Source organism: Rhinopithecus bieti, unplaced genomic scaffold (genome assembly GCF_001698545.2).
Source record: "Rhinopithecus bieti isolate Rb0 unplaced genomic scaffold, ASM169854v2 scaffold_4104, whole genome shotgun sequence".
NCBI lineage: Eukaryota > Metazoa > Chordata > Mammalia > Primates > Cercopithecidae > Rhinopithecus > Rhinopithecus bieti.
Genome location: NW_016804554.1, coordinates 2,340,679 through 2,364,009, shown reverse-complemented (window position 1 = coordinate 2,364,009; position 23,331 = coordinate 2,340,679). Strand labels below are relative to the sequence as shown.

Genomic DNA, 23,331 nt, shown 5'->3' with positions numbered 1-23,331 from the left:
CCCCCCCAAGATTAAACCAGGAAGAAGTCGAATCCCTGAATAGGCCAGTAACAAGTTCTGAAAATGAGGCAGTAATTAGTAGCCTACCAATGAAAAAAAGCACAGGATCAGATGGATTGATAGCCAAATTCTACAAGAGGTACAAACAAGAGCTGGTTCCATTCCTTCTGAAACTATTCCAAACAATATAAAAATAGGGACTCCTCCCCAAGTCGGTTTATGAGGCCAGCATCATCCTGATACCAAAATCTGGCATAGACACAACAACAAAGAAATTTCAGACCAATATCCCTGATGAACAGTGTTGTGAAAATCCTGGCACATCGAATCAAGCAGCACACTAGAAAGCTTATCCACCATAATCAAGTCACCTTCATCCCTGGGATGCAAGACTGGTTCAACATACACAAATCAATAAACGTAATCCATCACAAAAACAGAACCAATGACAAAAACCACGTGATTATCTCAATAGATGCAGAAAATCCCTTCAATAAAGTTTAACACCCCTTCATGCGAAAAGCATTCAATAAACTAGGTATTGATGGAGCATATCTCAAAATAATAAGAGCTATTTATGATAAACCCACAGCCAATATCATACTGAATGGGCAAAAGCAGGAAGCATTCCCTTTGAAAACTGGCACAAGACAAGGACGCCCTCTCGCACCACTCCTATGCAGCATAGTATTGGAAGTTCTGGCCAGGGTGATCAGGCAAGAGAAAGAAATAAAGTGTATTCAAATAGGAAGAGGGGAAGTCACGTTGTTTCTGTTTGCAGATGACATGATTGTATATTTAGAAAACCCCATCCTCTCAGCCCAAAATCTCCTTAAGAGGATAAGGAACTTCGGCAAAGTCTCAGGATACAAAATAAATGTGCAAAAATCACACGCATTCCTATACACCGTTAATAGACAAAGTACCAAATCATGAGTGAACTCCCATTCACAATTGCTACAAAGAGAATAAAATACCTAGGAATACAACCTACAAGGGATGTGAAGAACTTCTTCAAGGAGAACTACAAACCACTGCTCAAGGAAATAAGAGAGGACAGAAACAAATGGAAAAACATTCCATTCTCATAGATAGGAAGAATCGATATTGTGAAAATGGCCATACTGTCAAAGTAATTTATAGATTTAAGCTATTCCCATCAAACTGCCATTGACTTCATTCACAGAATTAGAAAAAAACTACTTTAAACTTCATATGGAAACAAAAAGAGCACATATAGCCAAGACAATCCTAAGCCAAATGAACAAAGCTGGAAGCATCACGGAACATGACTTCAAACTATCCTACAAGGCTACAGTAACCAAAACAGCATGGTACTGGTACCAAACAGACATATAAGCCAATGGAACAGAACAAAGGACTCAGAAATAAGACCAAACATCTACAACAATCTGGTCTTCAACAAATCTGATGAAAACACGCAATGGAGAAATGATTCCCTATTTTATAAATGGTGCTGGGAAAATTGACTAGCCATATGCATAAAATTGAAACTGGATCCCTTCCTTACACATTATACAAAAATTAACTCAAGATTGACATAAGACTTAAATATAAAACCTAAAACCATAAAAACCCTAGAAGAAAACCCAGGCAATACCATTCAGCACATAGGCATGGGCAAAGACTTTATGACTAAAACACCAAAAGCAAAGGCAATAAAAGCCAAAATTGACAAATGGAATCTAATTAAACTAAAGAACTTCTGCACAGCAAAAGAAACTATCATCAGAGTGAACAGGCAACCTACAGAATGGGAGAAAATTTTGCAATCTATCCATCTGACAAAGGGTTAATATCCAGACTCTAGAAGGAACTTAAACAAATTTACAAGAAAAAAACAAACAACCCCATCAAAAACTGGGCAAAGGATGAGAACAGACATTTCTCAAAAGAAGACATTTATGTGGTCAACGAACATATGAAAAAAAAGCCCGTAATGACTGGTTATTAGAGCAATGCAAATCAAAACCACAATGAGGTACCATCTCACGCCAGTTAGAAATGCAATCATTAAAAAGTCAGGAAACAACAGATGCTGGCGAGGCTGTGGAGAAATAGAAACGCTTTTACACGGTTGGTGGGAGTGTAAATTAGTTCAACCATTGTGGAAGACAGTGTGGCGCTTCCTCAAGGGTCTAGAACCAGAAATGCTATTTGGTTAGAAATCCCATTAATGCATATATGTCCAAAGGATTATAAATCATTCTATAGAGACACATATACATGTATGTTTATTGCAGCACTATTTACAATAGCAAAGACTTGGAAGCAACCCAAATGCCTATCAATGATAGACTGGATAAAGAAAACGTGGCACATATACACCATGGACTACTATGTAGCCATAAAGAAGACTGAGTTCATGTCTTTTGCAGGGACTTGGATGAAGCTGGAAACCATCATTCTCAGCAAACTAACACAGGAACAGGAAACCAAACATCACATATTCTTTCTCATGAGTGGGAGTTGAACAATGACATAAAAATGAAAGTGTTCATATAAATAAAGAAGAAAAATAAAAAGAGGAGATAATAAAAAAGTGAATAAAAAATAAGAAACCTGGATATTAAAAAATATAATTCTTAGAAACTCAAATCTCAGGATAACCTTCAGACTAGAGATAATTATAAGCAAATTGATAAATTGGAAAAGAACACTGTTATTACAGTGTGTATTAAAAAAAGATAAAAGAGTAAGAGAAGGGCCGGGCGCGGTGGCTCACGCCGGTAATCCCAGCACTTTGGGAGGCTGAGGTGGGTGGATAACGAAGTCAGGAGATTGAGACCATCCTGGCTAATGTGGTGAAACACCGTTTCTACTAAAAATACAAAAAAATTAGCCAGGCATGGTGGCGGGCGCCTGTAGGCCCAGTTACTCGGGAGGCTGAGGCAGGAGAATGGCGTGAACCCGGGAGGTGGAGCTTGCAGTGAGCCGAGATCGCACCACTGCACTCCAGCCCAGGTGACAGAGCGAGACTCCGTCTCAAAAAAAGAGAGAAAAGAGTGAGAGAAGAATAACCAAAACAAGCCAAAGACAATGAGTACAGGGGAGAAACCTGGCAAATGTTACCTCAGCCAGGTGATCAAAGTCAAATTCAAAAGCAGTCACTCACATGGATAGTATATTCCCTTGATATGATGTTTTGAAAATGATACTTTACCTCTGGGTCTTCCTTTAAAAAACTAAAACCCTAGTCTAATCATGATAAAAACATTAGGCAATTTTCTATAGTGGGACATCTTACAGAACAACTGGCCAGTACTCCTAATAACTGTAAGGTCATCAAAAACAAGGAAAGACTGAGATATTGTCATAGCCAAGAGAACTTCAAAGAGACATGATAACTAAATATAGTGTAGTATCTTGAATGAGATCCTGGGACAGAAAAAGGACATTAGGTAAAAATTGAAAAAAAATCTGTACAAACTATTGACTTTAGTTAGTAATATTGTATTAATTTTGGTTCATTAATTATGACAAATCTGCCATGCTAATATAAGATGTTTATAAAAGGGGAAACTGGGTGTACAGCATATGGAAACTCTCTCTCTCTGTGTATATATAAATATATATATCCATATATATATATATTTAGAGAGAGAGAGAGAGAGACAGAGTCTTGCTCTGTCACTAGGTTGGAGTGCAGTGGCACGGTATTGGCTCACTGCAACCTCTGCCTCCCAGTTTCAAGCTATTCTCCTGCCTTAGCCTCCCGAGTAGCTGGGATTACAGGCATGCCCCACTGTACCACCATACTAATTTTTGTATTTTTAGTAGAGACCGGGTTTTGCCTTGTTGGCCAGGCTGCTCTTGAACTCCTGACAAGTGATTCACCCACCTCAGCCTCCCAAAGTGCTAAGATGACAAGCATGAACCACCACGCCTGGCCAGAAATTCTTTATATTATCTTCTATCTTCAAGATATTTCTGTAAATCTAAAATTGTTCAAAAAATAGTTCTTGAAAAAAGATAATAAAATAAATAAGCTTCACAAAAGGCTTATAGCAGTTGTGAGAAAACAATACAAGTAATACCAGAAAACAATGTTTGAAAATTACAGCTGAGGATAAAACATTTACATAATTAATGAAATTTTAGCCCTGGAAATAAATGTACACTCCAACTACTGAGAAGCAATAAAAAAGTCACCTTTACAGATAAGAAGGTAGGAAATCTTCATAACATCAAGAATAAAGAAAAAAATTGTATAAGCTGCTAAAGGACATATTACTTTCATTTTAGGTTCAGGAATACATATGCAGGTTGTTATATAGGTAAATGCGTCATGAGGGTTTGTTATACAGATTATCTCATCACCCAGGTACAAAGCTTAGTACCCAATAGTTATTTTTCTGATCCTCTCCATCCTACCACCTCCCACCCTCAGGTAGGCTTCTGCGTCTGTTGTTCTCTTTGTGTTCTTATTTAGCTTCCATGTCTCTGCTATTGTGAACAGTGCTGTGATGAACATATGCATGCATGTGTCTTTCTGATAGAAAAATTTATATTCCTTTGTATATATATCCAGTAATGAGATTGCTGCATCAAATGGTAGTTTTGTCTTTAGCTCTTTGAGGAATCACCACATTGCTTTCCACAATGGTTGAATTAATTTACACTCCCACCAACAGTGTAATAGCATTCCCTTTTCTCTTCAACCTTGCCAGCACTTGTTACTTTTTGACTTTTTAGTAATAGCCATTCTGAATGGTGTGAGATGGTATCTCGTTGTGGTTTGGATTTGCATTTCTCTAATGATAAGTAATACTGAGGTTTTTTTTCATATGACTGTTGGCCACATGTATGTCTTCTTTTGAGAAGTGGCTGTTTATGTCCTATGCCCCCTTTATTATGGGACTTTCTTTTTCCTTCTAAGTTTTTTTAAGCTCCTTATAGATGCTGGATTTTGGACCTTTGTCAGATGCTTACCTTGGAAATATTTTCTCCCATTCTGTAGATTGTCTGGTTTACTCTGTTGATAGTATTTTTGCTGTGCAGAAGCTCGTAAGTTTAATTAGATCCCATTTGTAAATTTTTACTTTTGTTGCAATGGCTTTTGGCATTTTGTCCTAAAATTTTGCCAGTTCCTATGTGCAGAATGGTATTCCCGAGGTTGTCTTCTAGGGTTTTTATAGTTTTGGGTTTTACATTTAAGTCTTTAATCCATCTCGAGTTGATTTTTGTATACATATAAAGAGGGAGTCCAGTTTCAACCTTCTGCATATGGCTTGCCAGTTATACCAGCACAATTTACTGAATAGGGAGTCCTTTCTTCGTTGCTTGTTTTACTCAAGTTTCTTGAAGATCGGATGGTTGTAGGTGTTTGACCTTATTTCTGGGCTTTCTATTCTGTTCCATTGGTCTATGTGTCTGTTTTTGTACCAGTATGATGCTGTTTTGGTTACTGTAGTATAGTCTGAAGTTGGGTAGTGTGTTGTCTCCAGCTTTGTTCTTTTTGCTTAGGATTGTCTTGGCTATTTGAGCTCTTTTTGGATCCATATGAATTTTAAAATAGTCTTTATTTAGTTATGTGAAGAATTGCATTGGTAGTTTAATAGGAATAGCATTGAATCTTGAATCTGTAAACTGCTTTGGGCAGTGTGGCCATTTTAACGGAATTGATTCTTCCCATTCATAAGCATGGGATGTTTTCCCATTTGTTTGTGTAATCTCTTATTTCTTTGAGCAGTGTTTTTCAATTTATTGTAAAGATCTGTAAATTCCCTGGTTAGCTGTATTCCTAGGTATTTAAGTCATTTTTGTGGAAACTGAATAGAATTGCATCTCTCTTTTTTTTTTTTTTTTTTTTTGAGACGGAGTCTCTCTCTGTCACCCGGCCTGGAGTGCCGTGGCCGGATCTCCGTTCATTTTAAGGTCCGCCTCCCGGGTTTATGCCTTTCTCCTGCCTCAGCCTCCCGAGTAGCTGGGACTACAGACGCCAGCCACCTCGCCCGGCTAGCTTTTGTATTTTTTAGTAGAGACGGGGTTTCACCGTGTTAGCCAGGATGGTCTCGAACTCCTGACCTCGTGATCCGCCCGTCTCGGCCTCCCAAAGTGCTGGGATTACAGGCTTGAGCCACCGCGCCCGGCCAGAATTGCATTTCTAATTTGACTCTTAGCTGGCTGTTGTTGGCGTATAGAAATATTATCGATTTTTGTATGTTGATTTTGTATCTGAAACTTTGCTGATGTTGTTTATCAGCTTAAGAAGCTTTTGGGCCAAGACTATGGGGTTTTCTAGATATAGAATCATGTTGTTTGCAAACAGGGATAGTTTGGTTTCCTCTCTTTTTATGTGGATGCCCTTCATTTCTTTCTTTTGCCTGATTCTTCTGGCCAGGACTTCTAATACTATGTTGAATAGGAATGGTGAGAGGGGCATCCTTGTTCTGGTTTTCAAGGTGAATGCTTCCAGCTTTCCCCCCTTCGGTATAATGTTGGCTGTGGGCTTGTCATAGATGGCTCTTATTATTTTTAGGTATGTTCTTTCAATACCTAGTTTGTTGAGAGTTTTAAACATGAAGGGATGTTGAATTTTATTGAAAGTCATTTCTTCATCTACTGAGATGATTATGTGGTTTTGACTTTAGTTCTATTTATGTGAAAAATCATGTTTATTAACTTGAGTATGTTTAACCAACCTTGCATTAGAGGGAAAAATCCTACTTGATCATGGTGGATTAGCTTTTGATGTACAGTTGGATTCATTCGCTAGTATGTATTGAAGATTTTTACATATATGTTCATCAAGGATATTGGCCTGAATTTTTTTTGTTGTTGTTGTTGAGTCTCTTCCAGGTTTTGGAATCAGGATTATTCTGGCCTCATAGAATGAGATGGGGAGGAGTCTCCCCTCCTCAATTTGTTGGAATAGTTTTGGTAGTAATGATACCAGCTCTTCTTTGTACATTTGGTAGAGTTTGACTGTGAATCCACCTAATCCTGGACTTTTTGGTTTGTAGGCTATTTATTGCTATTTCAGTTTTGGAGCTCATTATTGGTCTGTTCAGGAATTTAATTTTCCTAGTTCATCTTGAGAGGCTTTATGTGTCCAGGAATTTATTCATTTTTTCTAGATTTTCTAGTTCATGTTTGTAAAGGTGCTCATAGGAGTCTCTGATTGTTATTTGTGTTTCTGTGGGGTCAGTGGTAATATCCTCTCTATCACTTCTGATTGTGTTTATTTGGATCTTCTCTCTTTTCTTCTTTGTCTAGGTAAAAATCTATCTTATTAATTTTTCAAAAAAACAACTATTGGATTCACTGTTCTTTTGAATTTTTTTTTGTGTCTCCATCGCTTTCAGTTCATCTCTGATTTGGTTATTTCTTGTCTTCTTCTAGCTTTAGAATTGGTTTGCTGTTACTTCTCTAGCCTTTTTGTTGTGATGTTAATTTTTAAATTGAGGGTTTTCTAACTTTTTGATGTGAGTATATGGTGTTATACATTTCCCTCTTCATACTGCCTTAGCTATATCCCAGAGATTCTGGTGTTTTATATCTCTGTTCTCATTCTGCCTTAATTTCATTACTTACCCAAAAGTCATTCAGGGTGGGTCATTTAATTTCCACTTAATTGTATGGTTCTGAGCAGTTTACTTAGTTTGATTTCTATTTTCATTGTGCTGTGGTCCAAGAGAGTGGTTAGTATGATTTCAGTCATTTTACATTTGCTGAGGATTGTTTTATATCTGATTTTGTGGTTGATTTTAGAGTGTGTGCCATGTGGCAATGAGAAGAATGTATATTCTGTTGTGTTTTTTGGTGAAGAGGTCTGTTGATGCCTCTCAGGTCTGTTTGGTGTAGTGTTGAGTTCAGGTCTTCAACATCTTTGTTAATTTTCTGCCTTGATAACCTTTCTAACACTGTCAGTGAGGTGTTGAAGTCTTCCACTATTATTTGGTGGGAGTCTAAGGCTCTTTGAAGGTCTCTAAGAATTTAATTTATAAATCTGGTTGTTTCTGTGTTGAATGCATATATATTTAGGATAGTTAGGTCTTCTCATTGAATTGAACCTTTCACCATTATGTAATGCCCCTCTTTGTTTTTTAAAATATTTATTTAAAGTTTGTTTTATCTGAAATTAGAATTGCAACCCCTTCTTTTTCTGTTCATTTTCCCCTTCAGTTTCCATTCACTTAGAAGATTTTTCTTCATCTATTTTTGAGTCTAGTGGTGCCATTGTATGTGAGACACATTTCTTGAAGACAGCATATCATTGGGTCTTGCTTCTCTATTCAGCTTGCCACTCTTTCTTTTCATTGGGGCATTTAGCCCATTTACATTCAAGGTTACTACTGCTATATGTGGATTTGATCCTATCATCATGTTGTTAGCTGTTTGTTATGCTGACTTGTTTGCATGATTGCTTTATAGTGTCGATGGTTTACATACTTAAGTACATTTTTGTAGTGACTGGTAATGGTCTTTCCTTTCCATATTTAGTGCTTTTTTTAGGAGTACTTGTAAGGCAGGTCTGGTGGTAAAAAACTCCCTCATAATTTTCTTACTTGAAAATGATTTTATTTCTACTTCACTTATGAAGCTTAGTTTGGTTGGGTATGGATTTCTTGACTGGAATTTCTTTTCTTTAAGAATGCTGAACATATGCCCCCAGTCTCTTCTGGCTTGTAGGGTTTCTGCTGAGAGGTCTGCTGTTTCTGCCAAGAGGTCTAGCTTATAGGGTTTCTGCTGATAGGTCTGCTAATAAGCTTCCATTTGTAGGTGGCCTGCCCTTTCTCTCTAGCTGCCTTTAACATTGTTTTTTCATTTTGACCTTGGAAAATCTGATGGTTATGTCTTAGGAATGATCTTTTTGTGAAGTACTTTGTGAGGGTTCTCTGCATTTTTTAAATTTGACTGTTGGCCTCTCTACACAGGTTGAAAAAGTTCTCATAGATGATATCCTGAAATATGTTTTCTAAGTTGCTTCCATCCTCCCTACCTCTTTCAGGGATGATCATGAATTGTAGATTTGGTCTCTTTACATAATGGCATATTTTTGTTCTTTTTGTTTGTTTCTTTTTATTCTTTTCTCTTCAATGTTTTCTTTCTGTCTTGTTTCAGAAACCCAATCTTCAAGCTCTGAGATTATTTCTTCAGCTTGATCTATCCTGTTAATACTTGTGATTGCATTATGAAATTCTCATAGTGTGTTTTTATCTCTATCAAGTCAGTTATGTTCTTTTCTATACTGGCTACTTTGTCTTCCAGATCCTGTATACTTTGTGATTCCTAGCTTCCTTAGAATGAGTTTCAACATTCCCCTGAATCTTGATTTTTGTTCCTATCCATATTCTGAATTCTATTTCAGTAATTTCAGCCATCTAAGGCTGGTTAAGGTCCCTTGCTGGAGAACTAGTGAGGTTGTTTGAAGGAAAGAAGACCTTATGGCCTTTTGAGTTGTCAGAGTTCTTGTGCTGTTTCTTTTTTATCTTTGTGGGCTGATGCTCCTTTAATCCTTGAAGTTCCTGTCCTTTGGATTTTTTTTTCTTTTATTCTATTTGATGACCTTGAGGGTTTGTTTGTGGTAGAAGGTGGGTTCAATCAACTGGCTTTGTTTCTGGAAGATTGTAGAAGGCAAAGGCTCAGCTCAGAACTCCTGGACTGTGTGGCCTAACTCCAGGAGACCAGTATTGGGCACTGGTTTTGTTCTCTGGCTCCTCAAGGTAGAAACATGCTGTGCTGGAGGGGTCAAGGTGCTCCTGGACTGCTGGTCACAGTACTCCAATGGATGGTGGCAGCCAAAGCACTTTGTAGGGCAGTGGCAATGGGATCCATCCTGTTTGCACATACCAGCAACAGCAGCAGTGACAGCATGGCAGAGTGTATGCTTTTTGACTGTGGCAGTGTGCTAGCAAGTACTGGGGTGCTGGCCTCCATGGGGGAGCTAGTGAGGTTGTTTGGAGGAAAGAAGACATTCCAGCTTTTTGAGTTGTCATAGTTCTTGTGTTCTTTGAAGGATATAGTATTTAAAATTATTATAGTTGCAAAAGCTTCTCTTTTGGTTAGCATTTGCATCTTTTGTCTATTCTTTCACTTTCAACCTTTTCATGTTCCCATATTTAAGGAGTGCCTCTTGTTAGTAACATATATTGAAACTTTTTCCCAATCTGACATTCTTTAGACTATTTATATTTAACATAACTACTAATATATTTATTGGGTGAGAACTTTCTGTATATTCTGCAAGCAGAAGCACTGACTGCTTTGTTCCGAACTATATTTTCAAGGATATTTATACGATGAGTAGCCTTGGATAATAAGGGTAGTATTTTCACTTAGAGCAGAGGACAACTTTGCTTAGAATGTTGGAAGACAGAGAGAGTGTCCCCTCTGGACAATCTCTATCAAGTATAATGTCTCCCTCTGGAGCCAAAGACAAGCATAATTACTGCCTACTGTAAAAGACTTGAGTTCCCTAACCTCAAGATTTCTTTCATGTAATGCAACTCATTGTGTGTACAGATGTCACCTGGCCTCCTTTCACATCACCCTTTGGAAATTGGAACTCAGAAACCTAGCAGGAACTCTCATTACTGCTATTGCTGTGAGTCATAAACTTTATTTCATCTCTGACCAAGAAGTTTGGTGTCTTGTTCCAGCACACATGAAACTAAGTTAGGTTAACTTGTTAGCTTACAGATAGGATGAAATTCAAACCCATTACAGATCTGAGCACTCTTGGCAACAATGATGGGATGTTAACAGAGGCATGGCTTTCTGTAGCTGCAGGCTGAAGTAGGTTTAAAGACAGCTCCATGGAAAGTGCCATAGGTCTTATCAACTCTTCTCTAGGCAAGTAAACTTCCTTGTCAATCTGGCCATCAGCTTCAGGACTGCCTCACTGTAAAAACTGTTTCTAATATTTTTTCTTATTAGAAGATTCCTTCTGCTTTCAAGTTACAGATAACAGTTCCAGCAATGTGCAATTACCCTGAGTGTAAAAAGAAAAAACAAATTCTAGCCACTATGAGCAGACACCAGGTGAATTATCAGCATTTTAGCTGATTTTCTTGGGACATGATAAAGTGCAGTACATAATTTCTTGTTTAAACAAAACAGCCAATAGCTGAGTTGACTGGAGGTCCAGTTCCTCTTCCAGTCTATCATGCCAATCTTGGATCCATTTTAAGACAATAAAAGACCTCAGATTTTTTTGTAGTGTGTCCTGACTGCTATAAAGCAGCTTTGCTATGACCCTCTTAGGAAGATTTTCCTAAGACAAATAAAATTCCTGTGTGAAATCATAGATGAGGCATTGAATACATTTTGAACTCTCATCGTTCCTGAAAGAATGTGAAGTAAGCTTGTGGGTGATACTCTGGACAATTTCAGTGCATGTTTGTTGTAGCCTTAATATACTGATGCTGTAGCTTCAATTTCTAAATGTATAATTGGTATTTATATTTTATAGTATTATACTATGAATGCTGTTAAACTTCAGACGTGATAATGGGACACATGAATTGCTACCCAACATGCCTCCCTGTTTCCTCTCACAGGGTCTAACAGAAACAATGTAGAATCCCAGAAGGAGAAAGGAAAGTCCTAGCTTTGAGAATATAAGGTAGCAAGGGTAGCAAGAGATGCAGTAATTTCATTCAACACACATCATGGCCAGTGTAAAAGGTTATCAGGACCAGATGTGGTGGCTCACCCCTGTAATCCCAGCACTTTGGGAGGCCAAGGCGGGTAGATCACCTGAGGTCGGGAGTTTGCGACCAGACTGAGCAACATGGAGAAACCCCACCTCTACTGAAAAAACACAAAATTAGCTGGGCGAGGTGGTGCATGCCTGTAATCCCTGCTACTTGGAAGGCTGAGGCCGGAGAATCGCTTGAACCTGGGAGGTGGAGGTTGCAGTGAGCCTCAATTACCTCATTGCACTCCAGCCTGGGCAACAAGAGTGAAACTCCATCTCAAAAAAAAAAAAAGTTATCAGGAGCTGGAGCTGGAGATTTACAGTGGATTAATTACTGCTGAATTTAGTTATTGCTCTTATAACTTTGACTGTTTCAGACATTGTGATGTAACCACATCTACTACACAGACTGATTACATTTAATATACTGTACTGGACTTTGCCAAGACATTCCTTTGTATCTAATTGGCACCCAAGGACAAAGACTAATTCTCGTTCATGCTTAAAAACCACAAATATACCTTTACAGTAAGAATACTGTAATATTCTTTAGTTATTCCTCAGGAGTAGCTAAAGCTCTGCCATTTGCTACAAGAAGGTGCATAAGAATTTAGTGTGATTCCCATTACCTTCTGATGCCTAAACCTTTCACTGATAGATGATATGCAGCTGGCTAGAGGATCTCAAGCCTCAGACTCAATGGCTCTAACTTTGGTATTATCATGCCTTCACCTGCAAGGGTAACTGATAAATCCCAACAAAATCCAAAAGACTGCACATCAAGTTTCTGGGGAACTATGCAAACAGATTCACAATGCTCAATTACTCTGGAAGTCAAGCAAAAAAAAATGTCTCATTTCCCTCCAACCAAAAGGGAAGTTAACGTCACTTTGGACTCTCGGTGTCAGAGATGTCGGTCTTGGGCATTCTACTTGTCTTTTGTAACAGCTAACTTACAGTGAGTGTAATTCACAAATCTACATTGAAGCTGGTAAGCAAGCTGCGGCATACTCTCTTCTTTGAGATGCTAGAAATTTAATGATCCCCATGAGCTACAAATCTCCATGACTGATAATTTCGTGGACCGGAGGCGCTAGATAAAAGATATAGGCTCCATTCAGAAACAGCTGTTGTTGTATAACACTCATTGACTCCCTAAATCAGCTACCATTTGAAAAGCAACTACTAGCTTACTACTGCCATCTTATCAAAACCAAAGTCCTAACTTACAGCAATCTTTTGACTTTGTGAACTTACATTCTCATTTTGGGATGAACTAAATCAGGCTCATAACTATTTGACAAGCCTTACTTGTCAAATGGAAATGATAGATTCAAGAACATAGAGGTGGTCATAAAAGATCATCAAGTGTTTACATCACCACCAGCAGATCGTACAGCTCTTCGAAGATTAGAAATTTCTCTAAAATGAAGTTATGCTCAGTTACTCAGGGGAGCTTCCCGGCAAGATTAGTGTTATGTTATTCATACACAGCCTTACTGAAGTCATCTTTATGATAGGTAATGCAATTAGAAACTATAGAGCAAAATTTATCTGTGACTTTACTTAAAATAATCAATGACACCACCTCATTCCTGGAAAGCACTCTGGTCAGCCTCACTCACTGATCAATATTATTATAGATGATAAAATTACCCCAAATTTCATTCTTGCCAAGGTAGAATTTGCAATTGCTAATGTATTCTGTTATACTTTGATATCTAAGGCTAAGTGGAAAGGTCAGTAGAGAAACTTAAGGAGAAAGCCACCTGATTTTTTAAGATAGACCTTGATGGCTTAAGGATTTGTTCAGCTGGCTAGATCCAGGACCTTGAGGGGATGGTTAAAGTCAATACAGCGTGTAGCCTTAACCTGGTGCTTGGAATCCATTAATAATAGCCTTATTTAATACAATAAGAAATACATGGAATGAATTTACTCCTCAAGTTCTACCAATTCTATTAATCAGAGTGCCCCAAACCTGGTGTGCTCACAAAAAAATATGTCATTATGGCCCTTGAAAGCTGATCTATTTTGGCTTTTTGGACAATTTGCAGTCAGACAAGCCTTTTATAAAAAAATGTACTCCATAAAAGGTTTAGATTTATACTCAGGATTTCTATACATCTTATTTGTTTTCTATTTTGCCCACATGCTTTTTGTTTTCTGTCTTTCCTTTCTTTTTTTAATTAATTAAATTTTTCCTATTAATATAGTCTCTTACTACTACTTTATTTGTTATCCTAAAAATTAGTGGATGCATCTTTTACCTTTTACACCCTAAAATAAATCATTACTTTACAACTTTCTCATTAATGCTAAAACGTTAAAACATTTAATTCCATTTGCAACCTATTTTGGAAGGCCAATTCTCAATATCTCATAAGATTGTAAATGTACACAATAGCAATTTCCCTTCAATGTCTAAACTTAGATCAACTTTTACAAATGTACAGAAGGAGATATCAACAAACCTATTCATTACTGCATTGGTTGGAAGAGAGAAAAAGTGAGAGCAACAACATATCCATTAACTGGATAATAAATAAATAATAGTATACTCATAAAATAGAATCATAAAATAAAATAGCAAACTGAAATGCATTAAATAGATATAGATCAACACAAAGCGAAAGAACATAATTTCTGATGAAAAAATAAGCTGCAGAAGAGTATGTATAAAGTGATACATAGATTTTAGAAATAGATGTATATAGACAAGCACATAAGCAGTAAAGATGTACAAACATACATGGGAATGATTCACTCTGACTTCAAAAGAGTGATTACCTGTGGAAAGGAATGAAGATAAATGGGATAAAGGAGAAATACAGAGGTTTTACTAGGATTTATATGTCAAAAATATTGACATTATGATGGCAAAGTGCTCATATTTGTAAAATTTGCACAAATCATACCTAGGTATATAATTCTTTATATTTCTATTTATTTCATGTATTTCATATTTCATAAGTACATAAACAAGACAATGAAAAATTTTGAAATGACACAATAAGAAGGTAACTCTACCTGCAAGTATAGTTGCCACAGGGGGTGTTAACATAAACTGATTTTCTAAATATATAGGCAAAAATTCAGCAGCTCCAATAATAACTAAAACTTCTGCAGCTTTTGACAGAGCTAGGCATATTAACACTGGATTCTTCATCAGAATCTGAAATAAAAATAAGTTATATATCAATTATTTTATTTTGTTAGATAAAGAGAAACAGACAGAATGAAATGCTAATGATCTGTCTACAAAAATGTACCATTCCCAATCTAAACTGAAAAGATAATTGATAGATAGATGATAGATGATAGATAGATAGATAGATAGATAGATAGATAGATAGATAGATAAGATAGATCCAAACAGCAATCTATGATTCATCAATATACAAATTCTATAAAAGAAAGGTTATTTTTGACAATCTAAATTTTGATTTGCTCTTCATACTACTTTAATTTTATTTATGGGCTTGGAATTTTTTTTTGTAAAGATTAGAGAAAATAGGTAAATTATTAACCATATATCTAGAATTTATCCTTACTTTTTCTTGTCTACTTATTGTTTTAAGCAAGTCTTTTTTATTCAACTAAAACACAAAACAAAGAAAATTTAAGCAATACTCATGAAAAACTAGTTTCAGTAGAATTGGTTATCAGCTCTTCTTTCTGTGTCTAGTAGAATTTGGCTGTGAATCTGTCTCATGCAGAGTCTTTTCTGGTTCATTTTTTTTTTTTTTTTTTTTATAATTGATTCAATTTTGGAACTCAATACTTGTTCAGGGTTTCATTTTCTTCCTGGTTCAATCTTAGGAGGTTGTATACTTCCTGAAATTTATCCGTTTCTTCCAGATTTTCTAGTCTGTGTTCATAGCGGTGTTTGTAATAGTTTCTGAGGGTTTTTGTATAACTGTGAGGTTGGTGGTAATTTCCCCTTTGTCATTTCTGATTGTATTTATTTATATCTTGTCCCTTTTCTTCTTTATTTGTCTAGCTAATGGTCTATCAATCTTATTTATTCTTTCTAAGAACAAACGTTTTGTTTCATTGATCTTTTTATGGTTTTTCTCATCTTTGTTTTGTTCAGTTCAGCTCTGATTTTGTTTCCTTCTTTTCTTCTGCTACTTTTGGAGTTGGTTTGTTCTTGTTTTTAAAGTTTCCCTAGGTGTGATGTTAGATTGTTAATTTGAGATATTGTAACTTTTTTTATGTGAGTGTTTAGCACTATAAACTTCCTTCTTAACAATGCTTTAGTTGTGTTCCAGAGATTCTGGTATGTTGTATCTTTGTTTTCATTACTTTCAAAGAATTTCTTGATTTCTGCCTTAATTTTATTGTTTACCCAAAAGTCATTCAGGAGCAGATTGTTTAATTTCCATGTAATTGTATGGTTTTGAGAGATCTTCTTGATATCAATTTCTATTTTTATTGCACTGTTGTTTGACAGTGCAGCTGGTATGATTTCATTTTATTTGAATTTGTTAAGAATTGCTTTATGGCTGATTGGTCAATTTTAGAGGATGTACCATGTGCAGATGAGAAGAATGTATATTTTGTTTTGGTTAGATGGAGTGTTCCATAGATGTCCGTTAGGTACATTTGGTCAAGTGTCAAGTTTAGGTCCCAAATATCTTTGTTAGTGTTCTGCGTCAGTGATCTGTCCAATACTGTCAGTGGGGTGTTGAAGTCTCCCACTATTATTGTGTGGTTATCTAAGTCTCTTCATAAGTCTCTAAGAACTTTTTTTGTGAGTGTGGGCATTCCAGTGTTGTTTGCATATATATTTAGGGGAGTTAGATATTCTTGATGAATTGTACCTTTTATCATTATGTAACGCCCTCCTTTAACCTTTTTGATTATTGTTGGTTTAAAGTTGGTTTTGTCTGAAATAAGAACAGCAATCCCTGCTCTTTTTTGCCTTCCATTTGCTTGATAGATATTTCTCCATCCTTTTACTTTGAGCCTATGGGTGTCCTTGCATGTGAGATGGGTCTCTTGAAGATAGCATACAGTTAGGTCTTGCTTCATTATCCAACTTGACAGTCTGTGCCTTTTAAGTGGGAGCTATAATCCATTTCTGTTCAGGGTTAATATTCGCATGTGTGGATTTGATCCTATCATTGTGTGGTTAGCTGGTTGTTATGTAGACTTGATTGTGTATTTGCTTTATAGTGTCAATGGTCTATGTACTTGAGTGTGTTTTTGTGGTGGTCAGTAATGGTGTTTCATTTCCATGTTTAGCATCCCCTTAGGAACTTCTTCTAAGGCAGGCCTGCTGGTAACAAATTCCCTTAGCATTTGCTTGTCTAAAACGGATTTTATTTCTCCTTGGCTTATGACGCTTAGTTTGGTTGGATATGAAATTCTTGGTTCTAATTTCTTTTCTTTAAAATTCCTGAATACAGACTCCCAATCTCTTCTGGTTGTAGAGTTTCTGCTGACAGGTCTACTGTTAGCCTGATGGGGTTCCCTTTGTACGTGACCTTTCCCTTCACTCTAGCTGCCTTTAGTGTTTTTTATTTTGCATTGACCTTAGAGGATCTGATAACTATGTCTCTTGGGGATAGTTATCTTGTATAATATCTCACAAGGGTACTCTGAATTTCCAGATTTTTATATTGACCTCCCTAGTGAGATTGGGGAAATGTTTGTGGACAATATCCTCAAATATGTTTTCCAAGTTGCTTGTTATTTCTCCCTGTCTTTCAGGGATGCCAGTGAGTCATAGATTTGGTCTATTAACATAACCTCATATTTCTTTGAGGTTTTGTTCATTTTGTAAAATTCTTTTTCATTTTTGTCTGAATTAATTCAAACCACTGGTCTTCAAGCTCTGAGATTCTTTCCTCAACCAATAATACTCCAGATTATGTTATGAAATTCTTGTAGTGAGTTTTTCAGCTATATCATCTAGATTTGGTTCTTTCTTAAAATTGATACTTCATCTTTCATCACTTCCATCATTTTACTGAATTCCTTATATTCCTTGGGATGGGTTTCAGCATTCTTCTGAATATCTAAAATCTTCATTTCCATGCAGATTCTGACTTCTATCATTTCAGCCATTTCATCCTTGTGAATAAGCATTGCTGGGGAGCTAGTGAAGTTGTTTGGAAGTAAAAAGAGTGTGTGGGCTATGTTCCTTTAACCATGGTGTAATTTGACTAGAGTCAATTGACTTCATTTCTGGATGTTTTCAGGGGCCAAGGCTTTGTGCAGCATCTTTATTTGTGACAGAATTCCTGTGCTTGGTTTCACAGCAGGATATATTAGCCAAGTATTTTTGGTGTTGAAGTTTGGGCTGCAATCCAGTAGATGGCACTTAAACATCGTGGCCAGCAGTGGGCTCTTGCTCAGCCATGCAGCTCCTCTGTATTTCCTTGTATTGGCAGCCATGCTCTCTCAGTGCTCTGAGAGTGTGGGCTCCTTTCCCACAAGCACTGGCTGCAGATCTCAGCTTGGCATTTCTGGGCTGTGCACCATAGCCCTGGGGCAAGCTCATGCTTTTTCTTCCCTCCCTGGCTTGGAGGCACCAGGGGCAAGGATCTTGCCAGTGGCAATGGCAGAGGGCCCTTCACTAATCTCTTGGGGCTCCACTCCAGAGAAACACAGAGCAGTAGCCAATTGGTATGATTAGCCCAAGGTGTAGCAGCTATGTTGCAGGCCAAGATCAGGTGCCCTGCCTAGTAGTAGGCAGGGGGCTCACAGGCAAGAAAGATAGGACTTTTCTCCACAGGGCAGCCATGGCATGCCTTGAGTAAAGCACTCAGACCCTTTATCTCTTTCCTAGCCCAAGGATAGTAACCGTGGTACCACTGCAGCTGTGAGTTGTCTCTGAAATTTCCTCCCCAGAGAAATGCAGAGCCATCATCAACCGAAGGGCTCAGGTTGGGGCAGGGTGACCGTGATGGGGGCCCAGGTGGAAAGACCCTGCCCAGCGAGAAGTCACAGGGGCAGGATTCCATGTGGAAAACAATCTGGTCGCTTTTATATAAGGAAGCTTCACTGCACAGGAGGCCTGCAATAGTCCTTAAGCTCACTGCTCCCTATCGAGCCTGAGGGCAACAGAGGTCAAAAATGGCAGGCCTGTCTGTTACCTCTGGGAGCCCCATCCCAGGGATAAACAGAGCTGCTACCAGTCTGAGAGCTCAGGCAGGGGTGGGTTGTCTGTGCTAGCATCCCACACCAGTGGGCTTTGTCTGGCAAGGTGTAGTGGAGGCTAGGCCCTCAGTCCATCTGCTTATCAGCACTGTGGATATGGCCCCTATCCTGGGGGCTTATGAGAGAACCTGGCCTCCTTTACTGGCAGAAACACAGAGGCTAGCATAGGGGTGTTCAGGAGTCCGCTGCCCCGGGATTTAGCATGTGCCTGAACAGCAGCTCTCACAGGCTCCATGCAGCTCTTCATGTCAGTCTGGAGACCCTGGATGGAGTGGGTTGGGGGAATCTCCTGTGCCCAGGGTTGCAAAGATCTGTGGCAGAAGTGTGGGAACCTGGGAGCTCTCACTCACTTGCTGTTTCCCCTCCATGGGGAGCCTACCATGGCTCTACACCAATCCCAGGTGGGCAACTGTCCTGTCTCAGACTTCCCTCTTCTCCATGGGTCATGTTGCTTCCTTGATGAATCCCAATGTGTCCTCCTGGACAAGCCAGTTGATAAGCTAGTGTTTACTTGCCACTCTATCTCCTCTCCGTGAAAGCAGCATACACTAGCTGCTTCTAGTCAGACATCTTGGCACTCTCTAATAGAGTTTTGAACATTATGTTATTTAAATAGGATTTATATTGACTCTTCTTTCTATGATAGCAATAGGCAGATGACTAAATAATTTAGACAGCAGCTTTTTTGATTTATTTTGTCAACAATTAACAGTCACATAGCAATAATAGCTCACATTCATTTTGTCTTTTACAGTTGACAAGATTTTTAATATCATAATATTCATTGACACTTCCTTGTTCATCTGAGTCCTATTATGCAAATATATAGTCCCTCTAATAAGGCAGGAAACTTACATGTGAGATGAAGAAAAAGGATAAGAGGGTTGAGCTCTCTGTTCCACACATTTAGAGGGAGGCTTTCCTCTATAAAATCTTATTTCTTACCACCAAATTCCATACAGGATTTTTTTTCTTTTTTCTTTTTTCTTTTTGCTTTTCCGTGACCTTTCCTAACCTCCGAACTTTATGTTTTTATTCTTTTTTAAACTTTTCTAATCCATTTTATTCTTATAGCTATAGAGAGGTAGCTTTTGTTCTTATCCTCTGTTCTACTTTCTGTTCTTAAAGTCTAATTCCAACTACTTTTACATTTATAACTTTTAACCTCATGGATATTACAGCTTCATAAAACGTTAAATATTTTGTATTTGTTTTAGCTTTTATATTTTATTTTACTTGCATCTTTATCTATTTAAATCTATTTAAATTACTGTATTCTTTTTTATAATACTTTATGTTCTAGGGTAATGGCACAACGGCAGGTTTGTTACATTTATTTATGTGCTATTGTTGGTGGTGCACTCATTTAACTCGTATTTTACATTAGGTATATCTCCTATATGCTATCCCTTCCCTCTCCCTCCCTCCCACCCACCAATAGGCCCCTGTGGTGTGAGTTGTTCCCCTTCCTGTGTCCAAGTGTTCCATTGTTCAGTTTTCCACCTATGAGTGAGACTTGTGGTGTTTTGTTTTCTGTTCTTGTGATAGTTTGCTGAGAATTATGGTTTCCAGCTGCATCCATGTCCCTACAAAAGACACGAACTCATCCTTTTTTATGCCTGCATAGTATTCCATGGTGTATATACGCCACATTTTCCTAATCCAGTCTGTCACTTATGGACATTTGGGTTAATTCCAAGTCTTTGTTATTGTGAATAGTGCTGCAATAAACATATGTGTGCATGCGTCTTTATAGCAGTATGATTTATAATCCTTTGGGTATACACTTAGTAATAAGATGGCTGGATCAAATGGTATTTCTAGCTCTAGATCCTTGAGGAATTGCCACACTGTTTTCCACAACAGTTGAACTAGTTTACAGTCCCACCAACAGTGTGAACGTGTTCCTATTTCTCATAAACTCTTTCGTTTCCTTTTGGAAAATGTTTTAAAATATAATGACCTGCAAGAAACATGGTAAGAGTAGATAATTCATTCAAAAAATAGCTAATTTTCTGTCTCACTTTAATAAAAATTCATTACAAGAAAAGACTATTTTTTAAAATCTATGCCTAGACACTCAGGAAAAGTATGTTTAAGCCAGCTCCTAGTCAATAAGTCTTATAATGATGGTGATACATGATTTCTTTGTTGGAAGGATTTTCTAGTAGTCCTTGTGTCAAGAGTTTCTAAGCAGCCATTGGATTTCAAGAAAATGATCCAAACCAAATGTCATGAACCAGGAGGGATAGAACTATAGAATTAATAGAGAAAGACAATTGGCCTTTAGCAAATTAAGTTCCTCAAACTACTCTTTTTTAGTTTTCTTATTTTCCAGTCAATTTTCCACTCTTTTATTAAGATAAAAGGAAACGTTGGTTATGTAGTTTCCCCTAATTTTTTGTGCAATTCTTTCCCTAATCTAAAATCAGAGATATCTCACATAAGCCCAGTTCAAGATCAGCCTGGGCAACACAGTGAGACTTCTCTACATAAAATTTAAAAATTAGCTGGGTGTGGTGAGGTGCACCTACAGTCCCAGCTACTCAGGAGACTGAGGGAGACTGAGGTTGCAGTGAGCCATGATCATGCTGCTACATTCCAGCCTGGGTGACAGAGTGAGACCGTGTCTCAAAAAAAAAAAAAAAAAGGAAAATAATCAAACATTTTAAAAATTCTTTTGAACATTCTTATGATAGTTTACATGAAGTCTTTGTTTACCACATCCAATATCTGAGCGACCTCAGAGACTGTTTGTACTGACTTTTTTCTTTATATGAGTCACATTGTCTTCTTTCTTTGCATTTTTCATGAGATTTTGTTGAAAATTGGACACTTCAAATAATACATTGTAGCTTTTCTGGATTCTGACTTCCACCCGCAGGAGTTGTGTTGTTGCTATTTTCTGTCTTTTGTTTATTACTTTTCAGGACTAATTAAATAAATTCTATCTCCCTGGGAGTGTGCAGCCACTGAAGCCTACGTTCTATTTTTAATTATTTTCTTCACTTTTAAGCCTGGCTTCCCAGGAGTCGCCCAGGGTCAGCATACCTTGATGGCCACCCAATAATTGGGCAGGGGTTTTACTTAAATGTCTTGAGCCAGAAGGGCTTCCAGTTTTTGCTGAGGGGATCTGTACATGGATTGGATCACATATTCAAGTTTCAGGCAGTTTACAGGCTGCTTTGACTTTCACTTTGTTTATGTAGGGACTTGTGCTCAGCCAGGAACCAGCAGGTAACTGAGGCCATCTCTGACCTCTCCTGAGTGTGGGAACCCTTTCAGATCCCCATGAATATATTAAAGCTTTCAAAGCCTAGTATCATTGGCCAGATGTATATTTTACATTTTTGGCTGGTTTACTGTTTACCCTAACCAGTATTGCTGACTTCGGTGGCTATGATGCCAGCCTTTTCCAAAGATTTGCCACCAATATTGTAATTGCTAACTACAATGTCCCAGGACTTTTCCATGGAGCTCCAAACTAGATCAACCACGTCAAGTGGCAGGAAGACCATTAGCCTTCACTGTTACCAAGACATGGAGGGTAGGGAAGGAAGAAAAGACAATGGATGCAGTCCCAAATTTAAATGCCACAGACCCTACTCTTCTAACCGATGTTCAATAACACTTGAATAAGTGCTTTCAATGTACTGTATGCCTTTGCTTAATTTCCAGAGTTTCAAAATAGTTGGTGACAATTCTGCCACTTTTACCACCACATTTTGGAGGTCAGGATTTTCCACGTTTCTCGCTCTGCAATTCTAAAAGTTCCACCTTCTGATAAACTTTAAAAGGAAATCAGATATTGTCTAGTTATCTGCTCAGATAGATGTTATTCAGAAGTCTAAGATTGTTACCAGGCATTATATTATTTTATATCCTGTCTAACAATAATAATAATAAAACCCTCCATTTCCAAGTAAGAAGAATTGGGATTGGTTTTCTTTTTTCCTTTTCTGGCAGTAAACTTAAAACAAAAAAACCTTAAAACACTCATGTTTAAATTTTTTGAAGTGTTTTAATAATTGTGTGTTAATTTTAACAATATGAAAGAGATTATAACTAATTGGCTTCTGTATTGTTAAAATATATATACATGTAATATTTTGATAAAATTAAAGCTAAATAAAATCTGAATTAAATGTAATCAATTAGGAGGGATGGCTTTTGATTTGACTAAAAGATAAACACAGAATAGAAACAAGTAAACATATTTCTGATTTTATACAACATATACATTTGTTTTAGGATTAAACCAGTATAACAAAAAGAATACACACACACACACACACACACATATAAATATATCTTATTATGTTATAACAAAGATCTATGAAAGCATTAAGGAGGGAGAAACTCATTTTGCCTGGGAATATAAGGTAAGATTTGACAAAGAGTTTTTTTGATAATAGAGAAGAGAGAGAACGACATTTTAAATACAGAGATTGGCATCTACCAAAATACAGGACTATAAAATTACCTAATGTTTCCAG

The 23,331-nt window shown here is 37.4% G+C and overlaps 1 protein-coding gene across 4 annotated transcripts in view; it reads right to left on the bottom strand.

Annotated features, from left to right (window-relative positions):
• Positions 1-23,331, bottom strand: part of SLCO6A1 (solute carrier organic anion transporter family member 6A1) — a 125,422-nt gene that overhangs the window by 46,006 nt on the left and 56,085 nt on the right. For all 4 annotated transcript variants that reach the window (XR_001884906.1, XM_017869171.1, XM_017869172.1 and 1 more), the window contains exon 7: positions 14,696-14,840. Coding sequence is in view for 3 of the 4 variants with exons in the window: in XM_017869171.1 (XP_017724660.1) it covers positions 14,696-14,840 (145 nt within the window). In the remaining variant the exon portion in view is untranslated. The remainder of the gene's footprint in view (positions 1-14,695; positions 14,841-23,331) is intronic.